We start from the raw sequence: 17,064 nt of genomic DNA on the forward strand, positions 1-17,064 counted from the left end.
ATTAGATATTATGATCATAACAAGCATCTTTTTCAACAAATCATTTTATTTATTCCTATTTGAGTAACTTTTTTACTTTTACTTGAATACAGTTTTTAGTTACTCTTTATCTCTGCATTCATGCTCAGTATGAGCGGATGTGAACTCGGGCAGAAACAGGATGTCATTGGTATAGTCGGAGACCTTCCAGCAGGGGGCGCGAATGCAACACTGCACATCCTGAGAGGTTTTGTGAAACGGAACAGAAGAAGGTACTTCCTGTTGTCCGCTGTGCTGTGTTTTCACATAAAATTACAGGTAAGACAAATTAACGAACCTGCGGCTCTCCGCGGACTTCTTCATTATGACTGATACTTTTTCATTTTACCGAAACGTGCTGGAATTGCATTGGTTTCTTAAAATATAGCCAGAAGGTAAAAGGAAACGTGTCTTAATGTTGCGTTTGGCACGGTTTTATATGGCATTTTACAACACATTTTGTGAGTGCAACATTTCAACAGGTGTGTCAGCAATAAACGAGCCCTGTATACTGCTCACTCTAGTAGCAGGGAAAGCTAATATCCTGAGTTCAGTGTAAATGTGACATTTTCATTCATTTATCTTACGAATCCTAAACAGGTGACTATATGTTCACATCCGGCCTCTTATCTAGACTTTTACAGTCAGACCAACCTTTCGGCTCACAAAAGTTACCTTCTGGTTTTAATTTTGACGCGGTGTAAAACTTTTCAGACTAAACTCCTGATTTAAAGCTGTACTCCAAAACAAGCGTAACCAGTTCGTTTCAAGAACCAAGTCCCACCACAAACGACCTAAACAACTTCTGTTTGTTTTTTTTTGTTAAACAGTTAGGACAGCGCAGGTTGCTGTAAAACATCTGCTGTAATAAAGACCTTATACTGCCATAAGCTGCACCAGATTGCATCTGCAAATCCTTACTAACCAAAGCTGACGTTGCTCATCAGCCACCCTCTGCTCAGCCTTGGTGAACAGAATGTGTTTCTTTGTATCCCTCTTATTATTGTTATGTTATTATGTTATAATGGACAGAATTGGGAAAAATATTTCGATTATAAGCAACAACAGAAAAAGATCGTAGAGATTCACAAGTTAGTGGCTAATTTCTTATATTTTGATAAAGTGTTGACCTCTTTGCAGTTGTTTCTTTAAAAACTCGGGCTGGCCAATAAATCCTTAGCGGTAGACATCGACACATGAGCAATGTGAATAGAAAAATACATCAGACAGATTGTTAAATAATTTCACTGCGCTCTAAGCTTGAACCGCACAGCATTCTGGGGGATGTAGGTAGAGGAAAGGCTTTAAGCCTCCCAACCTTTCACGGACAGAGCAAGTTTTTTGTTGTTTTAAAACAAAGTCAAAAATATCATTAAGTTAACATTTTAAACCTTTAAGCAGTTAGCTTAAAGGTGAGCAGTGCCACTAAGGCAGTCATACTTTTATTCTAGAGGACATAAAACATTAGCGTAAATCTTACCGGTTTTCTAGATTACCAGCATCTCTTCCATGCAGCTTAATTAGTGTCAAACTTTAAAACCACAAAGTGATGAAACAGTTCAACTTGGCTGTACTTTGTTCAGTACAGCCAACCTAAACGAACAGACATGTTTTCATTTGTCGTAGAAAACATCTTTTAAATTGCTTCTTATTAGGGCTACTAATGATTACTTTAGTTGTTGAATAATTAATCAGTTATTCTGATGATTAATTGATTAATTGAACTTAAAAAATGGGCATATTTTGTAGATTTGCCATTTCAACTTTGTATATAATATTATAAATCAAAAGATGCAAATAAACAAATAATGCATTTATTTGTTTCTTAAATAAAAACATAATAAAAACTAAAACGCAACAAAATAGCTTTTCTTTAGTGAACAAAGGATGCATCTGCAGCTAAAAAAATGAATGACATCAGCATGTGAAAATCTCAGCCCTTTTTGCTTGACTTAACATCAGTATTGTGTAAATCTGATCTCTTTGTTATTTTCTTTATTAATCAATAACAATTGGATAGCAAAAGGTGCTTAATATGTTTTTTTTTCTTCTTCTTTTTTAACAAAATTTGAACCAGTCCGTATTTCCAGACAAAGTTTGTTTTTTAATCTTAAGTGCAAAATGTACCTATTTTGTTTGTCCAATTTTGGCTAAATTAATTTCTGACATTTTAAAAAAATTTTTTAGCTTGTGTACTCCAGTCATCAATTAATCAATTGTTAAATTAGTTGGCAATTATTTCAATAATCAGTTTATCATGATTAATCTGAATGCATAATGAATGCAGTAGCATTAAATACCATTAATGCTGCTTTTAAATGATTTGTCAAAACTAACAGATGAATTCGTAAATATAGCTGCCAGGAGGGGGCCCTAAACGGTCAGGAAATGTCCTCCTGGCCTTGGTGTCCAGAAAGGTTACGTTTCTGTTGTTTTAATCTCAATCCTCTTTAAGTATGCGCTCGGGTTGGAGTCCCTGCAAATGCCCTGGAAAGCCAGCTGGTTAAATTGGAAAGTTTCAGCATCACATGCTGAAGGATTGTCTTAGAGGCCCATCTGCTTTTATTCACATGCTGTCCGTCACTGTGTGTTTTTGTGTGTGTGTGTAGGGATGGCTCAGTGGGGGGCCATCTTCTCCATAGTAGCTGCTCTCAGCGGAGCGGCGCTGTTGGCCTCTGTGCATAAAATCGATGAAGGACACACCGGCGTGTACTACAGGTGAGCCAAAAGGATCATATTTTGCTTTGCCCGGAGAAAGTGAGAGCAGAGGGAGGAATCTGAACAGCGAGAGCCAAGAGATTCCGCACATGCCAACTCTGCTTTGCTTTTAGGGCAAATAATTATTACCACCTGCATTGACATGATTTGTTTCCATAGCGTGCTATGATGTATAAACCTCTTTATTTTTCCCTTGCTTCAGTGAACTGTTGATAGAAACTGACACTATCTTGTGATTCTTATTAAAGTTGCCGCACGTTGGTAACGTTTGCCTTGGAAGTCGCTCTTATCTCAGTTACAGTGAAGCTGCTTGATTATTAATGGGACATTTTCTCCAATCAGAGTTCAGATTCAGAGAGCAGCTGAAAAGAATAGAAGTGAAGTGAAGCACTGCGTCGCCTGCGAGTAGTTTTGCAGTTCCTGTTTCCAAAATGCGGCAGCCCTGAAAGTTATCAATGCTTTCCATCCAACTGTAAATATGTAGTTGGTTTTTTTTTCCTTACTTGAATATTGCTCTCAATCCACCCTTCTTGTGTATCCCAGGGGAGGGGCTCTTCTCACTGCCACCAGCGGCCCTGGTTTCCACCTTATGCTCCCGTTCATCACCACCTACAAGTCTGTACAGGTCAGTACAATTAGATGGGGCATCTCAGAATCCTCACCTTTTTGTTTTTAAGATTAAAGTAGCCCATATCAGTGTCATACAGGTCCTTGAGAAATGATATATATGGATATGCTTTGAAACACAAGCGTCAAACTTTTCATGTAAACCTCTAAACTCTAGAAACTTCAAGATGATAACAATGGTGTGCTTAAATATTATTTTATCGATAAATCACAGCAGTTTACCTCTGTCGAGGTGTAAAGATGTTTAATATTATTTAAAGAAGTTCTCATTGAAAACAGACACGGCATTTTATTCATATTTTGACATTTTGTTAACAGGTTGTTTATGTTTACAACCTCGGCTCTGCAGGTTTTTATGAGTGCACATCAGGTGGGAGCGCTGCAAAAAGTAGCCTTCTCAAAAATAGAACACAAGATGTTTTTTTTTCCTTTTATATATGTAAAAAAACAAATCTGTCAGTGGAGCTATAAGATTTCTTAAGATAAGGTGTAAAGTCCAGGCCTTTAGAGGCATAGTGAGATCTTGGAAAAAAATTGAAGTGGTATTTGAGAAAACTTGGCTTAAGTCAAAAAATGACCTCAATACCTTGAAATAAGATATACGTTTACACTTATTTACAATGTTTTTACTACATTAAGTACAATTTTCTTTAACTCCAGATCGTTATCTATTTAAAGGGAAAGGTTTTTTTAAAAATATATTTTACCAACACATAGTCCATTTTATGGCACAATCAAGTAACTATTACCTTCAGTTGTTAGGAAAATGCTGTATGTATCAAAAACTATTTCAAAGAAATTTGACTCCCCATCACAGCCGCATCTGATGCCTTGAAATTGGCCTCTGTCTCTTTAAGAACCTCTTAGGCTTTCCGACACAACAATGTTTCTCCATGCCGTCTGTTGATGCCGCTTACAATCATGTTTAGGAGCTCAGCAGATGCGCATCTCCACCAGGTGTTTACTAATTACTGCTGCCGCTAGTCTGGAGGAGCAGAGTGGGGGAGCGCTGCTCTGTGAGACAGAGCTTTGGAAAATAGGCAGTTCATTGTTTGAGGAACCATCAAGGCAACCCTGAATGGTTGCCATGGGAGATTTAAGGATTTATCAAACATACATGAAAGAATCAAATCAACACTCCAGGAATGTTTTTGATGAGAGAATTAGAATTTAACATGATATAAAACTCCAAAAAAAAGTTTATTTTACATAAGATTGGAATTAAGATAAGTTTATGTTTAATGTAGATGTAAAAATGATGCCATTGTAGATTTAAAAGAGCCACTTTTTGAATAAAAAGAGAGAAATACAGTTGAATTAAAACTTTTTTTTTCTAAAGGATGCCTTTCATACAAAGCCTTTTTGACTAATCAGTCATTTTCACTGCCAAGAACCTGTTTCTCATTAAACCAGAGTTAATATGTAGAACAGAACATTTAAGCACTGGGTTTATGAATCAAAGTAAAACTGAAAACCAGACCAACCAACAGGTTACTGCCAACTGAAAATTGGGAGCTGTGCTGTCCAAGAAAAGCTTTGCACGTGGCTAAGGCCTTCTTGTGCGATGTCTTTGTCATGGATCTGGCCTGAAAGGACTTTTGTTTCTCTGTCAGGAAGTTCAGTGGATGTGTGAGATGTGGAGCTTAGTCATCAGCCATAAGCTATAAAACACCCTCAGTAATTTTGTCCCTTGGGATCGTAGTTTATGGATGCATTTTCAATAACTAGTCAGTCAAGAATGGCTAACCACTAGGACTGGACGTCAGAGCAGACATTTCCACTGGGGATTTTTTTATTTCGTATTTAATGTTTGTTCTTAGAATGAGTCACTTCTGCGAAAAGTTTCAGAGACTTTTATTGGTTTCTGTTGTTATCGATATGTACTTTCACTGTTTCTTGAAATGCGTTTAATAAAACTCTGTAGTTTTGTTTGTCCATCTGTTGAATGTGTGGACGACTGCTTACTGTGTGGTGTCGTCTATCTTTGAATTTGTGTTTTTTTATGATGTAAAGCTTTGAACTGCATTGTTGCTGACTGACTGATCTGCTCTTTTGAGAACTTAACGGTGTCCAGATCTGTTTAAGTACCTGGCCATATGTGAAAAGGTTTTCTGTTCTGATCTTGGTACCACTTCTTTATCTATTTTGTTACTCACCCTGCTTTTATCATGCAGTAAAGCAAAACACAAATCGTCACCTCTTCATGCCTGGATTTGTTGGGAAAATTTTCTCTTGAAGGATGTTTTGAGTTCACCCACATTTGTGATTAACACATCCTCTCTGTTGCGAAGCAGGCCCACAAAGGAAATATTATGGTGCGTCAATATTTTATTGTTGCACCACATGTGGTTGCTAACACCTTGGCCTCGCTAGACAAATGAGTTCCAAGATGCTCCAAACAATTAGGAGGACGATTCATTGGATGAAACATCTCTGCGTCAGTTGTCTGCTTTCCAACTTTGTTGTACATGCAGAATTTCATTTTTGTTTGGATAATGTTCCTGGCCAACAGTAGCTGTATTTCTATTACAAATGTGCACAAAACATTGTTGACATTCTGCTAATGTTGAAAAAACACAATTTCGCAATTGCGGTGATCCATTAACTAAGAAATGCATTTAAAATGACTCATGAATGAGTTTATTCATGTTGTAAGTCCTGAAAGCACACGTCCTCCTTCCACTTCCTGTCATCTTCTTCATCTTTTCTGCCAGTCATAAATTTCCGATTATTGATCACATGACCTGCGACGCAAAAAGTGTTTCCACCGCATTTTTGTGGGATACACTAATTTTGACACAGCAGGAAAAGTACCTCATCCTAACGCAACAACTTTTTATCAAGACGCATGTTTTTTTTATTTTCAAATTATTTTCAAATTTTATTGTTGTTTCCATTAAGCAAATTTATTTTTGTCATTTCAGTTTTTGCAACTATATGGTCAATGGAATGAGATGCTTCTCCACTGCTTTTCTTACCATAGGGGCATTGCCCAAATTTTTTCACATGACTGGGCTTATAGGCTGCATTCACACTAGACCTGCTTAGTCCGCTTCAGTCAAAGGCTAGAAAGTCTTTTTTGTTTGGGGAAGTGTGAATGCACAATAAAACTCTGATGCGGACCAAAAAAAGGATACTCTGGTCCGTCTAAAAACTGAGGTCTCGGTTTGGTTGAGGTGAACTCTGGTGCGGTTCAAATGCAAATGTGAATGCCAAGCGAACCGGACACCTCTCTCAAGATCAGGAAGCAGATTATACTGCAGTGCATTCTGGGTAAATGCATCTAAAACATACACGAAACTCTAGTGCTAGTGGGAGAAATGACTCGTGGTCTTTTATACCACAGACAAGAGAAATCTACAGCCACTAAAATCTCACACCACTCGGCTTTTGAAGCAGGAAGAAGGAAGTTGCACCCAGTGACTTCTTCAGAGGTTTTTTTTGTCATTTCCGTTAGTGGTTCTTGGTGCAGCGCCACCACAGGTGACAAAGGGGCACAGGGTTTTCAAAGGGTTTGGTTGGTCTGACAGTACAGTGTGAAAATGCAACATTGAAAATGTAACAAATGTTGCAATTTTGGAGTTTACCAGACTACCAGGTGTTAAATTATCGGTATATTCACACCCTACTGACTGCTGAGCAAGCTCTACCACACTGGCCACAGTACACTTCTCAGTCGCACACTGTGCTGGTGCTTACTGGACATGCTTACTTGAGCACACTGGACATTGTTGGCGCCAACTGGATGTGTCATGTCTATGTATTTGGTGGTTTAGAAAGCCGTTATTTAGGGCTGCCCGCTTTACTTTGGCGCTAATCATTGCCAAAACAGGACAAAGATAAATTCAAGCACATCTGTACCAACTTAAAAGCAATCAGTCTGCTTATCAGAATACCAGAGTGATTTCAGATGAACTCTTTCGCAGCTTCATCTGTGTTTGTATTACGATAAAGCTGGAATGAGGTAGGGGGGATTTTGTGCCAACGCAAAAACAAGAAACTGCAAAGCTAGCAAAGTGACTCGTGTGTTGCTGCCAAACCTTTTGGCTGGAACTGTGAGTCTGCTGAAAGAAGCTTTCTTTCCCAGACGTGGGTAGAAAAAAATGATGCGTGTAAGAAGGACAGTGAACTAAACCTGCATTGAACTGTAATCTGCAGAGAGCCAGACACCAGAGCATCAGTTTTCTGTTGTGTCAGGAAGGAAATTTAGGATCTGTCAGCTGTTGGCTCGCTCTCCTTAGTTTTACAGCAGTCTCTGAATCCAGTTCAACAGGCTATTGCTTTTAGTTGTGTTTTCTATTACTCAGGCTCTCACTAGTTTATTTTCTATGAATGTGTTGCAGAGTTGTTTTCTTTTTAGTAAACAGCAGTAGGCCTGTCACAATACCAAATTTTGCTGTGAGATAAATTGTCCCAGAAGTTACTGCGATAAACGATAATGTTTTGAAATCATTTTCAAGTAATATAACAGTAATGGCATAAAAAACACAAGAATATCTTTCAAAGACCAATAAACTTTAATGAACATTTAACACTGGAACTGGAAGACATTTTATATCTCATTTTAATTGTCCTTACAATTAAATTATCACTCTGTGGGTAGAGTAGTTGTCTTGTGATCAGAAGGTTGTAGGTTTGATTCCTGCCAAGGCACTTGATCTCAAATCGTCGACCGATCTGCGTATTGGTGTTTAAATGTGAGTGTGACTCCACTGTAGAGCACTTTGAGTGGTCAAAATGACTGGAAAAGCGCTATATAAGTTCAGTCCATTTACCTTTTGACCTTAATTGTAGTAGAAAAATCAGATAGAGGACACAAGGAAATATAACTCAGAGTTTGTAACCATGTGATTTTTGACCTTCAGACGACACTGCAGACTGATGAGGTGAAGAACGTACCGTGTGGGACGAGGTGAGTTTTCTGTTCTGGTAATCTTCAGTAGATTAATTGCTTTGTCGGGGTGTCGTAATTGTACACCCCCACACTACACACCTACCTTTACTTCATACATCAACAACTTGCTACATAGTCTTTAATTTTTTCAAGTGTTTGGTGAAACCCCTTTGTACTTTCTTCCAGTGGAGGAGTAATGATTTACTTTGACCGCATTGAAGTGGTGAACTACCTCATTCCATCAGCAGGTATTTAGTGACATTGTTTTGGATTCAGATGCACACCCAGAATCCTCTGTGTTTGTGAAAACCATCTCTTCTTTCTTCTGTGCAGTGTACGACATAGTGAGGAACTTCACAGCAGACTATGACAAAGCTTTGATTTTCAACAAAGTGCATCACGAGCTCAACCAGTTTTGTAGCGTTCACTCACTACAAGAAGTCTACATCGGCTTGTTTGGTGAGTAGAGCTGTGCTACAGATTGAGTATATATTAACCAAATACTGTCACTTGTTTTTTCTCATCTTATTCATATATATTTTACATTTGAAAGTGTTTTTTCACAGTGAGTATGGCTAACTAAGGTTAAAAACAGCAGTAGGCACTGTTAGCTAAAAAGTTAGTTGCGCTAATCCTAAAGCATTAATAATAAAAAATGAGCTCCATTAACGTTAAAACACAAACATGGTATTTAACGGAAGCTAATGGTAAAATTCTACGTACAACCATGTTAAAAGTTTCTTGGGGAAAAAAAAGATGATGTGACGAGAAGAAACAGAACTGCTGCGTGAACAGTCTTCACCCACTTCAAAATAAGAGCACGAATATAAAAGTCTAAGTACTTCAAGAACAGTCGACAACCCAAACCTTCAACACAGACGTCGGACTTTATCCAACTGAAAGTTTACAAAACATGCAAGTAAATTAGGGCCCGAGAATTCATCCTGAAATTTTAATTTAGGGGAAGCTAACAGTGCTAAAACTTCAAAGTTAGCAAAAACTCTGAAGTGGTAAAGAAAACAATAGCTGGTAAAGAAACGTGACTGTTTGGCATTCTGTACAAAAAAACTTTTAATGCACCGTTCTAAAAGCAGAATCTCTCTTCTCTTCAAGTTGTACTTTGTTTTGTTGTAACTAAGAAACCAGTGGTTTCGTTTGGGTGCAAATGAAGCCAAAATATAATATTTCTTCTCATAACTGAACAGAGCGCTGGCTCTTTCTTTTTACTGCTTTTTCCAACAGACCAAATCGATGAAAATCTGAAGTTGACACTACAAGAAGATCTAACATCTATGGCGCCTGGCCTTATAATCCAGGTACAGTAAGACCACTTATCAGTGTGGATGCATGCTCAGTTTTTGAGGTCAATCGACCGACACCAGATCCTGCAGCTATATGACACTCTGAAACAAAAAAGTACATCATCACCTGAAAGAGACTTGGGATTAGCTCTGTTATATCCAATTTCTCTGAAGTTGAACTCATTTCTCTTGGACTGTGTCTGCATGAAAGTTAATGTTTTTTCTCTGCCAAAATGATCTTTCTGGTTGTTTGTTCTGAAAGAGCTCCTCATAAACATGGTATTGGTTCTTGAAATGTTTTCATCTGCATGAAATAACCAAAAACCACCCAGAAGTCTGATTTATGTCATAACTTTACTGCGGAACGTCATCAAAAACAGAAATGCACACAAAGCTAATGAATTTAAGGTTGAGAGTTAGGCTAGAAGATTTCTTTTCCTGTTGAACTTGTTTTTAAAATACAATTTGGGGGCTCCTAAAATGTTTGAATGGTTTTGGAGAAAAGACCAAACTATTAAGCAGGTTCTCTGTTTTCCACAAGGGCATGTTTGGACGGCACCTAGGATTTCTGCTGACGTCTTTCCGCCCTGGCATTGTCACATATATTTGTTACCAGCAGCAAGGTAACAAATATATTTGTTATATATAACAAGATATATTTGTTATATATAACAAATATATATATAACAAGAGAAAATATCGTTAACAAGATGGAGATGGAGAGAAAATATCGTTGACAAAACACAAGTCGTGCTTCAGCTGTGTTCAAATAGAAGATATAGCTTCAAATTTAGTTTTCAAATTCAAATATTTTCAGGTTAAACGATTCTTCATATACATAAACTATTGCGTAATGTCATGGCAATAGTTTGTACGGATTCTGGTGCTTATTTCTTTTTGTGCCATGATGAACAACATCAAGTATTTTACTCTTTGTGCCTTTCATGTTTAAATTTACACACTACTTTTATCCTCGGTAGGCAAAAAAAAACAACAACAAAAAAACAAATAAATGTGGGTCCAATTATGTAGATTTTTTTTCTCCTCTTTATCCTTCAACAGAGGTTACAGGAAAAAAAATCACTTTCTTGTTGAACGATGTTTGAGAAGCAGCTTTATAACCAATAACTCTCAATAACTCTTTGAAGACTTTGAATTAATGACTTATAACATTTAATTTCCCTTTGGGATCAATAAAGTATTTTTTCATTGGAATTGAATTTGAATTTAGTCTTTATAATTTCCATGCAGCTCTTGTGTAAAGGCATTCAGAGCTCTGACAACACAAAATCAAATTGGTTTTGTCTGGACTGTAGGTGATGGACCGAGACGAGGCAGGAACTATTTGTGAAGTGGAAGGAAACTGATGCACATTTTCACATCCGAAAAATGTGAAAGGAATTTCCATTCACTCCAGATAAATATCTTTCCATGCTGGTTTTAAAGTTGTAGTTGCAGCCGTGTTTCATTCCTTCTAAGGGAAATCAGGCATTGGTGGAAACCAGGGGCAAAATGAAAAGGTTACAAGTTATTGTTATTGGAAGAAACCCAATATTTTCTCTGCTGAGATTTTCTGGCTTCCAGACATTCACAGTGTTTCTATCCTTCCTGGATCGCTCATCATAATGAGTGTTGCACAACTTTCTGAAGCTGTGGTCCCTCCCATCCCTCTCCCAAAGCTCTATTCACCAACTTTCACCCACAGAAATGCTCACTTTGTATTTAATGTGAAATGCTCCACTGGGTCTAAGAAGACTCTGGGTTTTTTTCCCCTCGTTTCCCGTAAATCAGTTGAAATAATAGTTACAGTCTCCTGAGGAGTTAATGCTCTGGAGAGTACATAGCGATTAAAACATAAATAAACATTGTCCCTGGGTTTGTTCAAGGTCTTTCTCCTTTTTTTTTCTTTTTTTTTTTTTTTTTTGCATTTTTTTTATTTTTAGAAAGTCTGTTGGTTAAACCTCTTTTTATGGTCCTTTCTGACATGTTGTGCTTATTTCTCATCTCAAAACTGAATCTTTTGTCTCTCTCTCCATCAGGCCGTGCGAGTCACTAAGCCCAACATTCCTGAGAGCATTCGCAGGAACTACGAACTCATGTAGGTTTCTTTTTCTTGCTCAGTGAGAAATGGTTTCTGACTAGTTTTTTTTTCTTCTTAGCCAAATAGCCATTATGGTTATCTTAACTCCCACTGCTGGATGATGTGATTGTGGGAGGAAGCTATTTGAAGTCATTCCCTAAACATGCAAAATGACCCAACACCAAATGATTGCTCATGGAAAAACACAGATTTCCCGAAAATGAAGCTCTTCCAAATAGCTGCAGATATAGTGGATGTGAGTGCAGCTTAGATCGGTTTTAAAAGACTCGACTATTCATAGGTATTTTATATAGAAAGCGTGCACAGATGGAAAACATCATCTCCTGCATCGACAAAACTAAAGTAAAGCAAAGTATTTTAAGGTCTGCCAGGTATAAATACGGCTGTAGGCCGTCAGCTCTGCGACGGCCTACAAATCAGGCATGCTTTGCTCAGAAATAAAACAGGAAGCAGAATAAAATCAGCCTATTAAATGACCAAATGCAGAATTTGGTCAGATATATAATTGGTATAATTAATTCTGTAGTGTCTTTGTTTTTTTGTTTTTGTTTTTTTGTAATAGTCTTTTTTCCAGACGCTACAAGTATATCCCAAAGGTATCCATCTATTGACTGCAGTTTGTGGGTTTTACATCCCAGAAACATGGTTTTGAAATTTTATGGCATGTACCATTTAATCTATAAACACAACTTAAAATACTGCCAAGAGTGGTGAGGATACAAACAAGACTACTGGCAACTGAACCCTATAAGAACACCAACATGGAAACAAATATTTCTCTGTGTGTGTTTGAACAGACTCTTCATGTCAATAAACCTAAACCCAAGTATTTCTATGTTTGCAGCATGTTAACTTGGTCTGGTGTGAGTCATGTGTGCAGAGAATACAGCTTCAGATGAGTTCATGTGTGTGGTATGCACAACTATTGTCTTCCCAATATTGCCCCCTTTAGAAACCTTCCACCATTCCCAGAAACAAGCCATTTCTTGTTTCTGGGTTTGGAGTCAAGAAATGACTCTTCCTTCAGTTCATCAGAAAACTGTCTACTTCCTTCAGTGCATCATCATTATGAGAGGTGAAATAGTTTTCACTCAAGGGGGACACCATTGCAGAAGTGCGTCCCTGAAATGCAGCTTCCTCAACACCTTGACATGTAATTACCATCTCAGTAATACTCACCGGTTGAAACTTTTCGGTCCATTACTCATCGCCCTTTGTGAAACACTGACAGTGCTGCTGACCGCAGTGCTCTAGTTCACCTAGCGAGGTCAGCTAACACTTCTATCAGTCCGAACATCAACACACTTGACTGCTTGACGTCCTGTGACTAATGAGCAAAGGAAATCTCACACATGGTCTCCCAGATTTTCTCTGAGTGCTCAGAACAACCCAATGACTTGTTACAACTGAATGACTCCACTTCTACTGGATTTGTTTACACCTGCCAATATCCACGTCTCCAGTCACGGTCCTTTCCGTCTTTGTTTACGTCTTTGGTTCCATTGAATGCCTTGCTTGGAAACTTCCTGGAGCCATTCCAACCTACAGCGCTTCAGCTTACCGCCCACCTAAGCCGCACAAAGACTTGTTGGATAACTTTTCTGCTTTTCTCACTCACTCATCCACTCTCTCACTAAATGTGATTTTGTTGAGGGATTTCAACAAAATCACAGGGGATCAGATAACTCCACTTCCCAGTGAGGTTTGGATTACATCAATTTCTTGGTTTCCCCATTCAAGACCCCACGTCTTCCAGAACATCACGGACCAGGGATCTCATTCAAGAGTGATGATAACCAGACTTCTGACTCTTTCCTGATGAACTGGTTACTCTTTACATGTTTTGATGCTTTGAATTTCATTCTTTACAATCTTGCTCTGATGGAAACTCGTTAAATTTCACCACACTGTGACTGGAGTTCACATCTGTGTCCACAACAACCACTCCTATCAAGTGGTAGTTGTTAGCCCAGTTCTTCCATTCTCAGCCCACTTTGTGGCCATTTCATTTCTGCTTTTTTTTCTGATCCAATTCCTGATTTTATTATTATTATTTTTTTAAACCATTGGATATGACCAAAATGATATTTGGTCCCAGAATAACGCAGCCATGATATACACAGTAACTAGAGAACAGGACATTATATCATACTCTCTGCCAGGCATGGCTCAAACTCTGCCAAAAAAAGTTCCTGTTAGAGAGTCTGGTCGTTGCTCTACGTGGCGACGACTTACAGATAAATCCTTGTCCTTGTTCTCATTATGGCCAAAAACACAAAGCTTCCTCAGTCTAAAAATGTAAATTATTGAGGGGAAATTTTGGACTTCACCAAACCAGACTGCAGATTCTCTCCTCTCTGTGTGTTTTATAGTTTGGCTCAGCCTGGATTCCAGTGAATCATTTTATCCATGGAAAAAATATAAATACAAGACATTTCTTGCCTTTTAGAAACAATAAAAACATTATTTGCATTTCATTTATTTTAGTTTTTTTTACTGATTATATTTTATGTATTTATTATTATAATTATATTATTAAAGCCCTGTTTAGACAACTTGAGTGGTTCCATTTCAAAAATACAAATTCAGGTATCTTTAGTCTAGTTACTACTTCAAATATCTTACTTCACTTGAAATAAGGCGAAACTAACTTAGAAGTACCTTTTCAGCTAAGCTTGTTTTACGTCAATTCCTTAATATTGATGGAAAGTACTAGTTCCACTGGCAGATTGTTTCCCTTATAACAAGAATAATGTCTTATTATTGAAAAATCTGACAGTAGAGCTAGAACTTCTTCATCAATATTGAGGAATTATTTACCTAAAACAAATAACTTCCTGCTGAAAAGTTACTTGTAAGTTTGTTTTTTTCTGATTTTAACTGTACTGTTATGTTCACGCTAGAAACTAGACCAAAAATACTCTGTAAGGTCTTGTGTTTTTGCAGTGCACATAAGAGAATTGGCCTCACTATTCACAGATAAATCCACCTGCTGCTCTCTGAGAACTCGGTCATCAACGCAGAAATCCCCTACTGTTCTTGTTGAATCTCTCCCAACAAAGAAAACATTAAGTCATTTGTCAACAAAAGTCGTCTCAGAGCCTGAGACTCCCTCATGTTGTTTTTTAATGAGGAAGTGAGCAGGCTTCATCGATGACTCAGTTGTCTCGTCCTGGGAGGTTTGTAATTAATCTTGTTTTTTTTTTTTCTTTCCATCGTCCAGATGATTTATCAGAGATTTGACCAATTTCTAACTTGCCTTTCATTTCCAAAAGTCAAGAACGAACCATGGCTACTCAAATTCAGACCCATTTGACCCAAAGTTATCTTCAAGAACAAATCCACTTCCAGAACTTTTTCATTTTATTTCTCTTTTATTACAATATTTTGATGGACAGCTTCAATAACCATAAGTGATGATACAAAAAAAAAAAAACTCATTATTTCTCAATATTTTTAGTTAACTGTTTGGCTGCCACAGTCCCACAAACAAACACTGGTCATAAAAACATTCTAATTTGAAACAGTCTTTGTTTATGTCACCAGCTAAATAAAAATGTGATTTTTATCACTGAACTGCACTTAGTAAATCATATTTACTAGTTTATGAATATTTGTTGATGCTCTCATGGAACAAACTGCGGAAAAAATAGTGAAAATAATTCCGTCGGTTTTTGAAGTTTCCAAACACCACTTTGACTTTATTGTTGTCATAATGAATCAAAATTATTATGATCAAAACTTTTTCACAGTAACGATGTACAATGTGAGAAATATCCATACCTAATTTAAAATATTAGAAATAACAGAAGAGTTTTCCTTTCCTCTAGTCACAAAATAACTTTTAATTTAGCAGCCCGAACTTTTTACTAGGAGGCTGTTTCAAATAAAACAAAGAAAAAATTCACAAATTTCCATCACCTCCTTCCATTTTTATAATTTTATTGGATTTATCCAGGGTCAATTTTAATATATTTTTTTATATTAAATGTTGTCTAGTATTTTTATTAATGCTAGACAACAACATACAGATCTGGATTTAGGAGAAACTCTTGGACTAGACCCAGTCTCGGTGCTCTATCCACACAAGTTTCTTTTATGCCTGAAAATTACACTAAATTGATTAGGCATTCGTATTAAAACAGATATAGACAACAATTTTAGTTTTCTGGTACTTGTCTTTTATAAAAAGTTTTATAATGGCCAGCCTGTATGCAACAAAAACATTAAAACAATACCGAATAGGAAGAATGGAGCTCATGCTTAAGACTTTTTTATGTTTACGTGGGATTCGCTTGGGGTCAAAGGTTAGGTTAGAGGTATGTTTTGCAATAATTACGCATTGGTTGTCTACACAAAACCACAACAAAATGAAAACCCTTCACTATATCTCCTTTGTGTAAGTGGTGAAGAACCACAACGCAGGAAGAATGATGGTACACTGAAAGGGCTTTTTGTTTTAAAAAGACTTTTTGTTGTAAAATAACTCATAAGAATGGAAATATGACTGTTGTATCTGGCTTTGATTGACTGAACTGAGGAGTATAAAAACTGAGGGTGGTGATTACAGGAGTGAAAACTGGTGGTTGTTGAGCCTAAGGCAATACAGTTGTGAGAGGAAGTTAAGGACAAGGAAAATGTAGCCAAACACGATGAACACAGGAAATGCAAAACTCCATAATAAATCTCACCCAAAATTCAAAACAACAAGCACTCCCTTCAATTCACAACAATATAAGCTTGTTAGTTTGTTTTGGAAACTTAATTTTCTACATGAAGGAGTTACTGTGAAGATGAGAGCCATCTTTAGTTTTTATCCAGAGGGGGAAATGGTTTTGGAACATGGATCCACTTCTAATAACACGTTTTCTGACCCTGCCAATGTCCTCTGTGTTATTTGCTCCCGTCTCTGAAAGTTCATAGCACTTCTTTTAAACTGTATTACATAAAACTAGAACAATGGCTCTCACAGCCACTCACAGTACTGCAGAGCAGGGGCACGGTAAAGGGGTAAAAAGTAATGAGAATTTTAGGGGCCCTGACCAGCAGGGGGCCCTCCACAATTTATTTATATTTTGTTCACAGACATAAAATAAAAAAAATCAAATAAAAATTAATCATATTGTATTTTCAAAGATTGTTTTTAGCAGTAAAAATTTAATGTTACCCCTCCCAGACCAAAAACACACATCCATTTTTGCCCTGAACCCCGCTATCTGTGTTAAATGGTTCGTTCCTGCTTGGAGAGCTTCAGAATGACATATGCAGCTACTGTCAGTAGGAGCTGCAGCTGAATACAGCAGCAACTGTGGCAAGGCAATTACTATGCTAAGAAAAGTTATAATATCAGGTTTTCAAAAACAAAATAGAGAGAAAGGGAGAGAGAGAAAAAGGCAAGAGTGTTG

At 37.3% G+C, this 17,064-nt stretch overlaps 1 protein-coding gene across 1 annotated transcript in view; it reads left to right on the top strand.

Annotated features, from left to right (window-relative positions):
* The first annotated feature begins 140 nt into the window (after positions 1 to 140).
* The window catches only part of erlin2 (ER lipid raft associated 2), a 31,949-nt gene continuing 15,025 nt past the window's right edge, over positions 141 to 17,064 (top strand). Inside the window, exons 1-8 of the mRNA XM_015049121.1 lie at positions 141 to 297; positions 2,628 to 2,736; positions 3,280 to 3,361; positions 8,229 to 8,275; positions 8,444 to 8,505; positions 8,591 to 8,716; positions 9,500 to 9,573; positions 11,598 to 11,656. Coding sequence (XP_014904607.1) covers positions 2,630 to 2,736; positions 3,280 to 3,361; positions 8,229 to 8,275; positions 8,444 to 8,505; positions 8,591 to 8,716; positions 9,500 to 9,573; positions 11,598 to 11,656 — 557 coding nt within the window. The 5' untranslated portion in view covers positions 141 to 297; positions 2,628 to 2,629. The remainder of the gene's footprint in view (positions 298 to 2,627; positions 2,737 to 3,279; positions 3,362 to 8,228; positions 8,276 to 8,443; positions 8,506 to 8,590; positions 8,717 to 9,499; positions 9,574 to 11,597; positions 11,657 to 17,064) is intronic.

This window comes from Poecilia latipinna, unplaced genomic scaffold (genome assembly GCF_001443285.1).
Source record: "Poecilia latipinna isolate Pla-1442-1.1 unplaced genomic scaffold, P_latipinna-1.0 Scaffold927, whole genome shotgun sequence".
Lineage (NCBI taxonomy): Eukaryota > Metazoa > Chordata > Actinopteri > Cyprinodontiformes > Poeciliidae > Poecilia > Poecilia latipinna.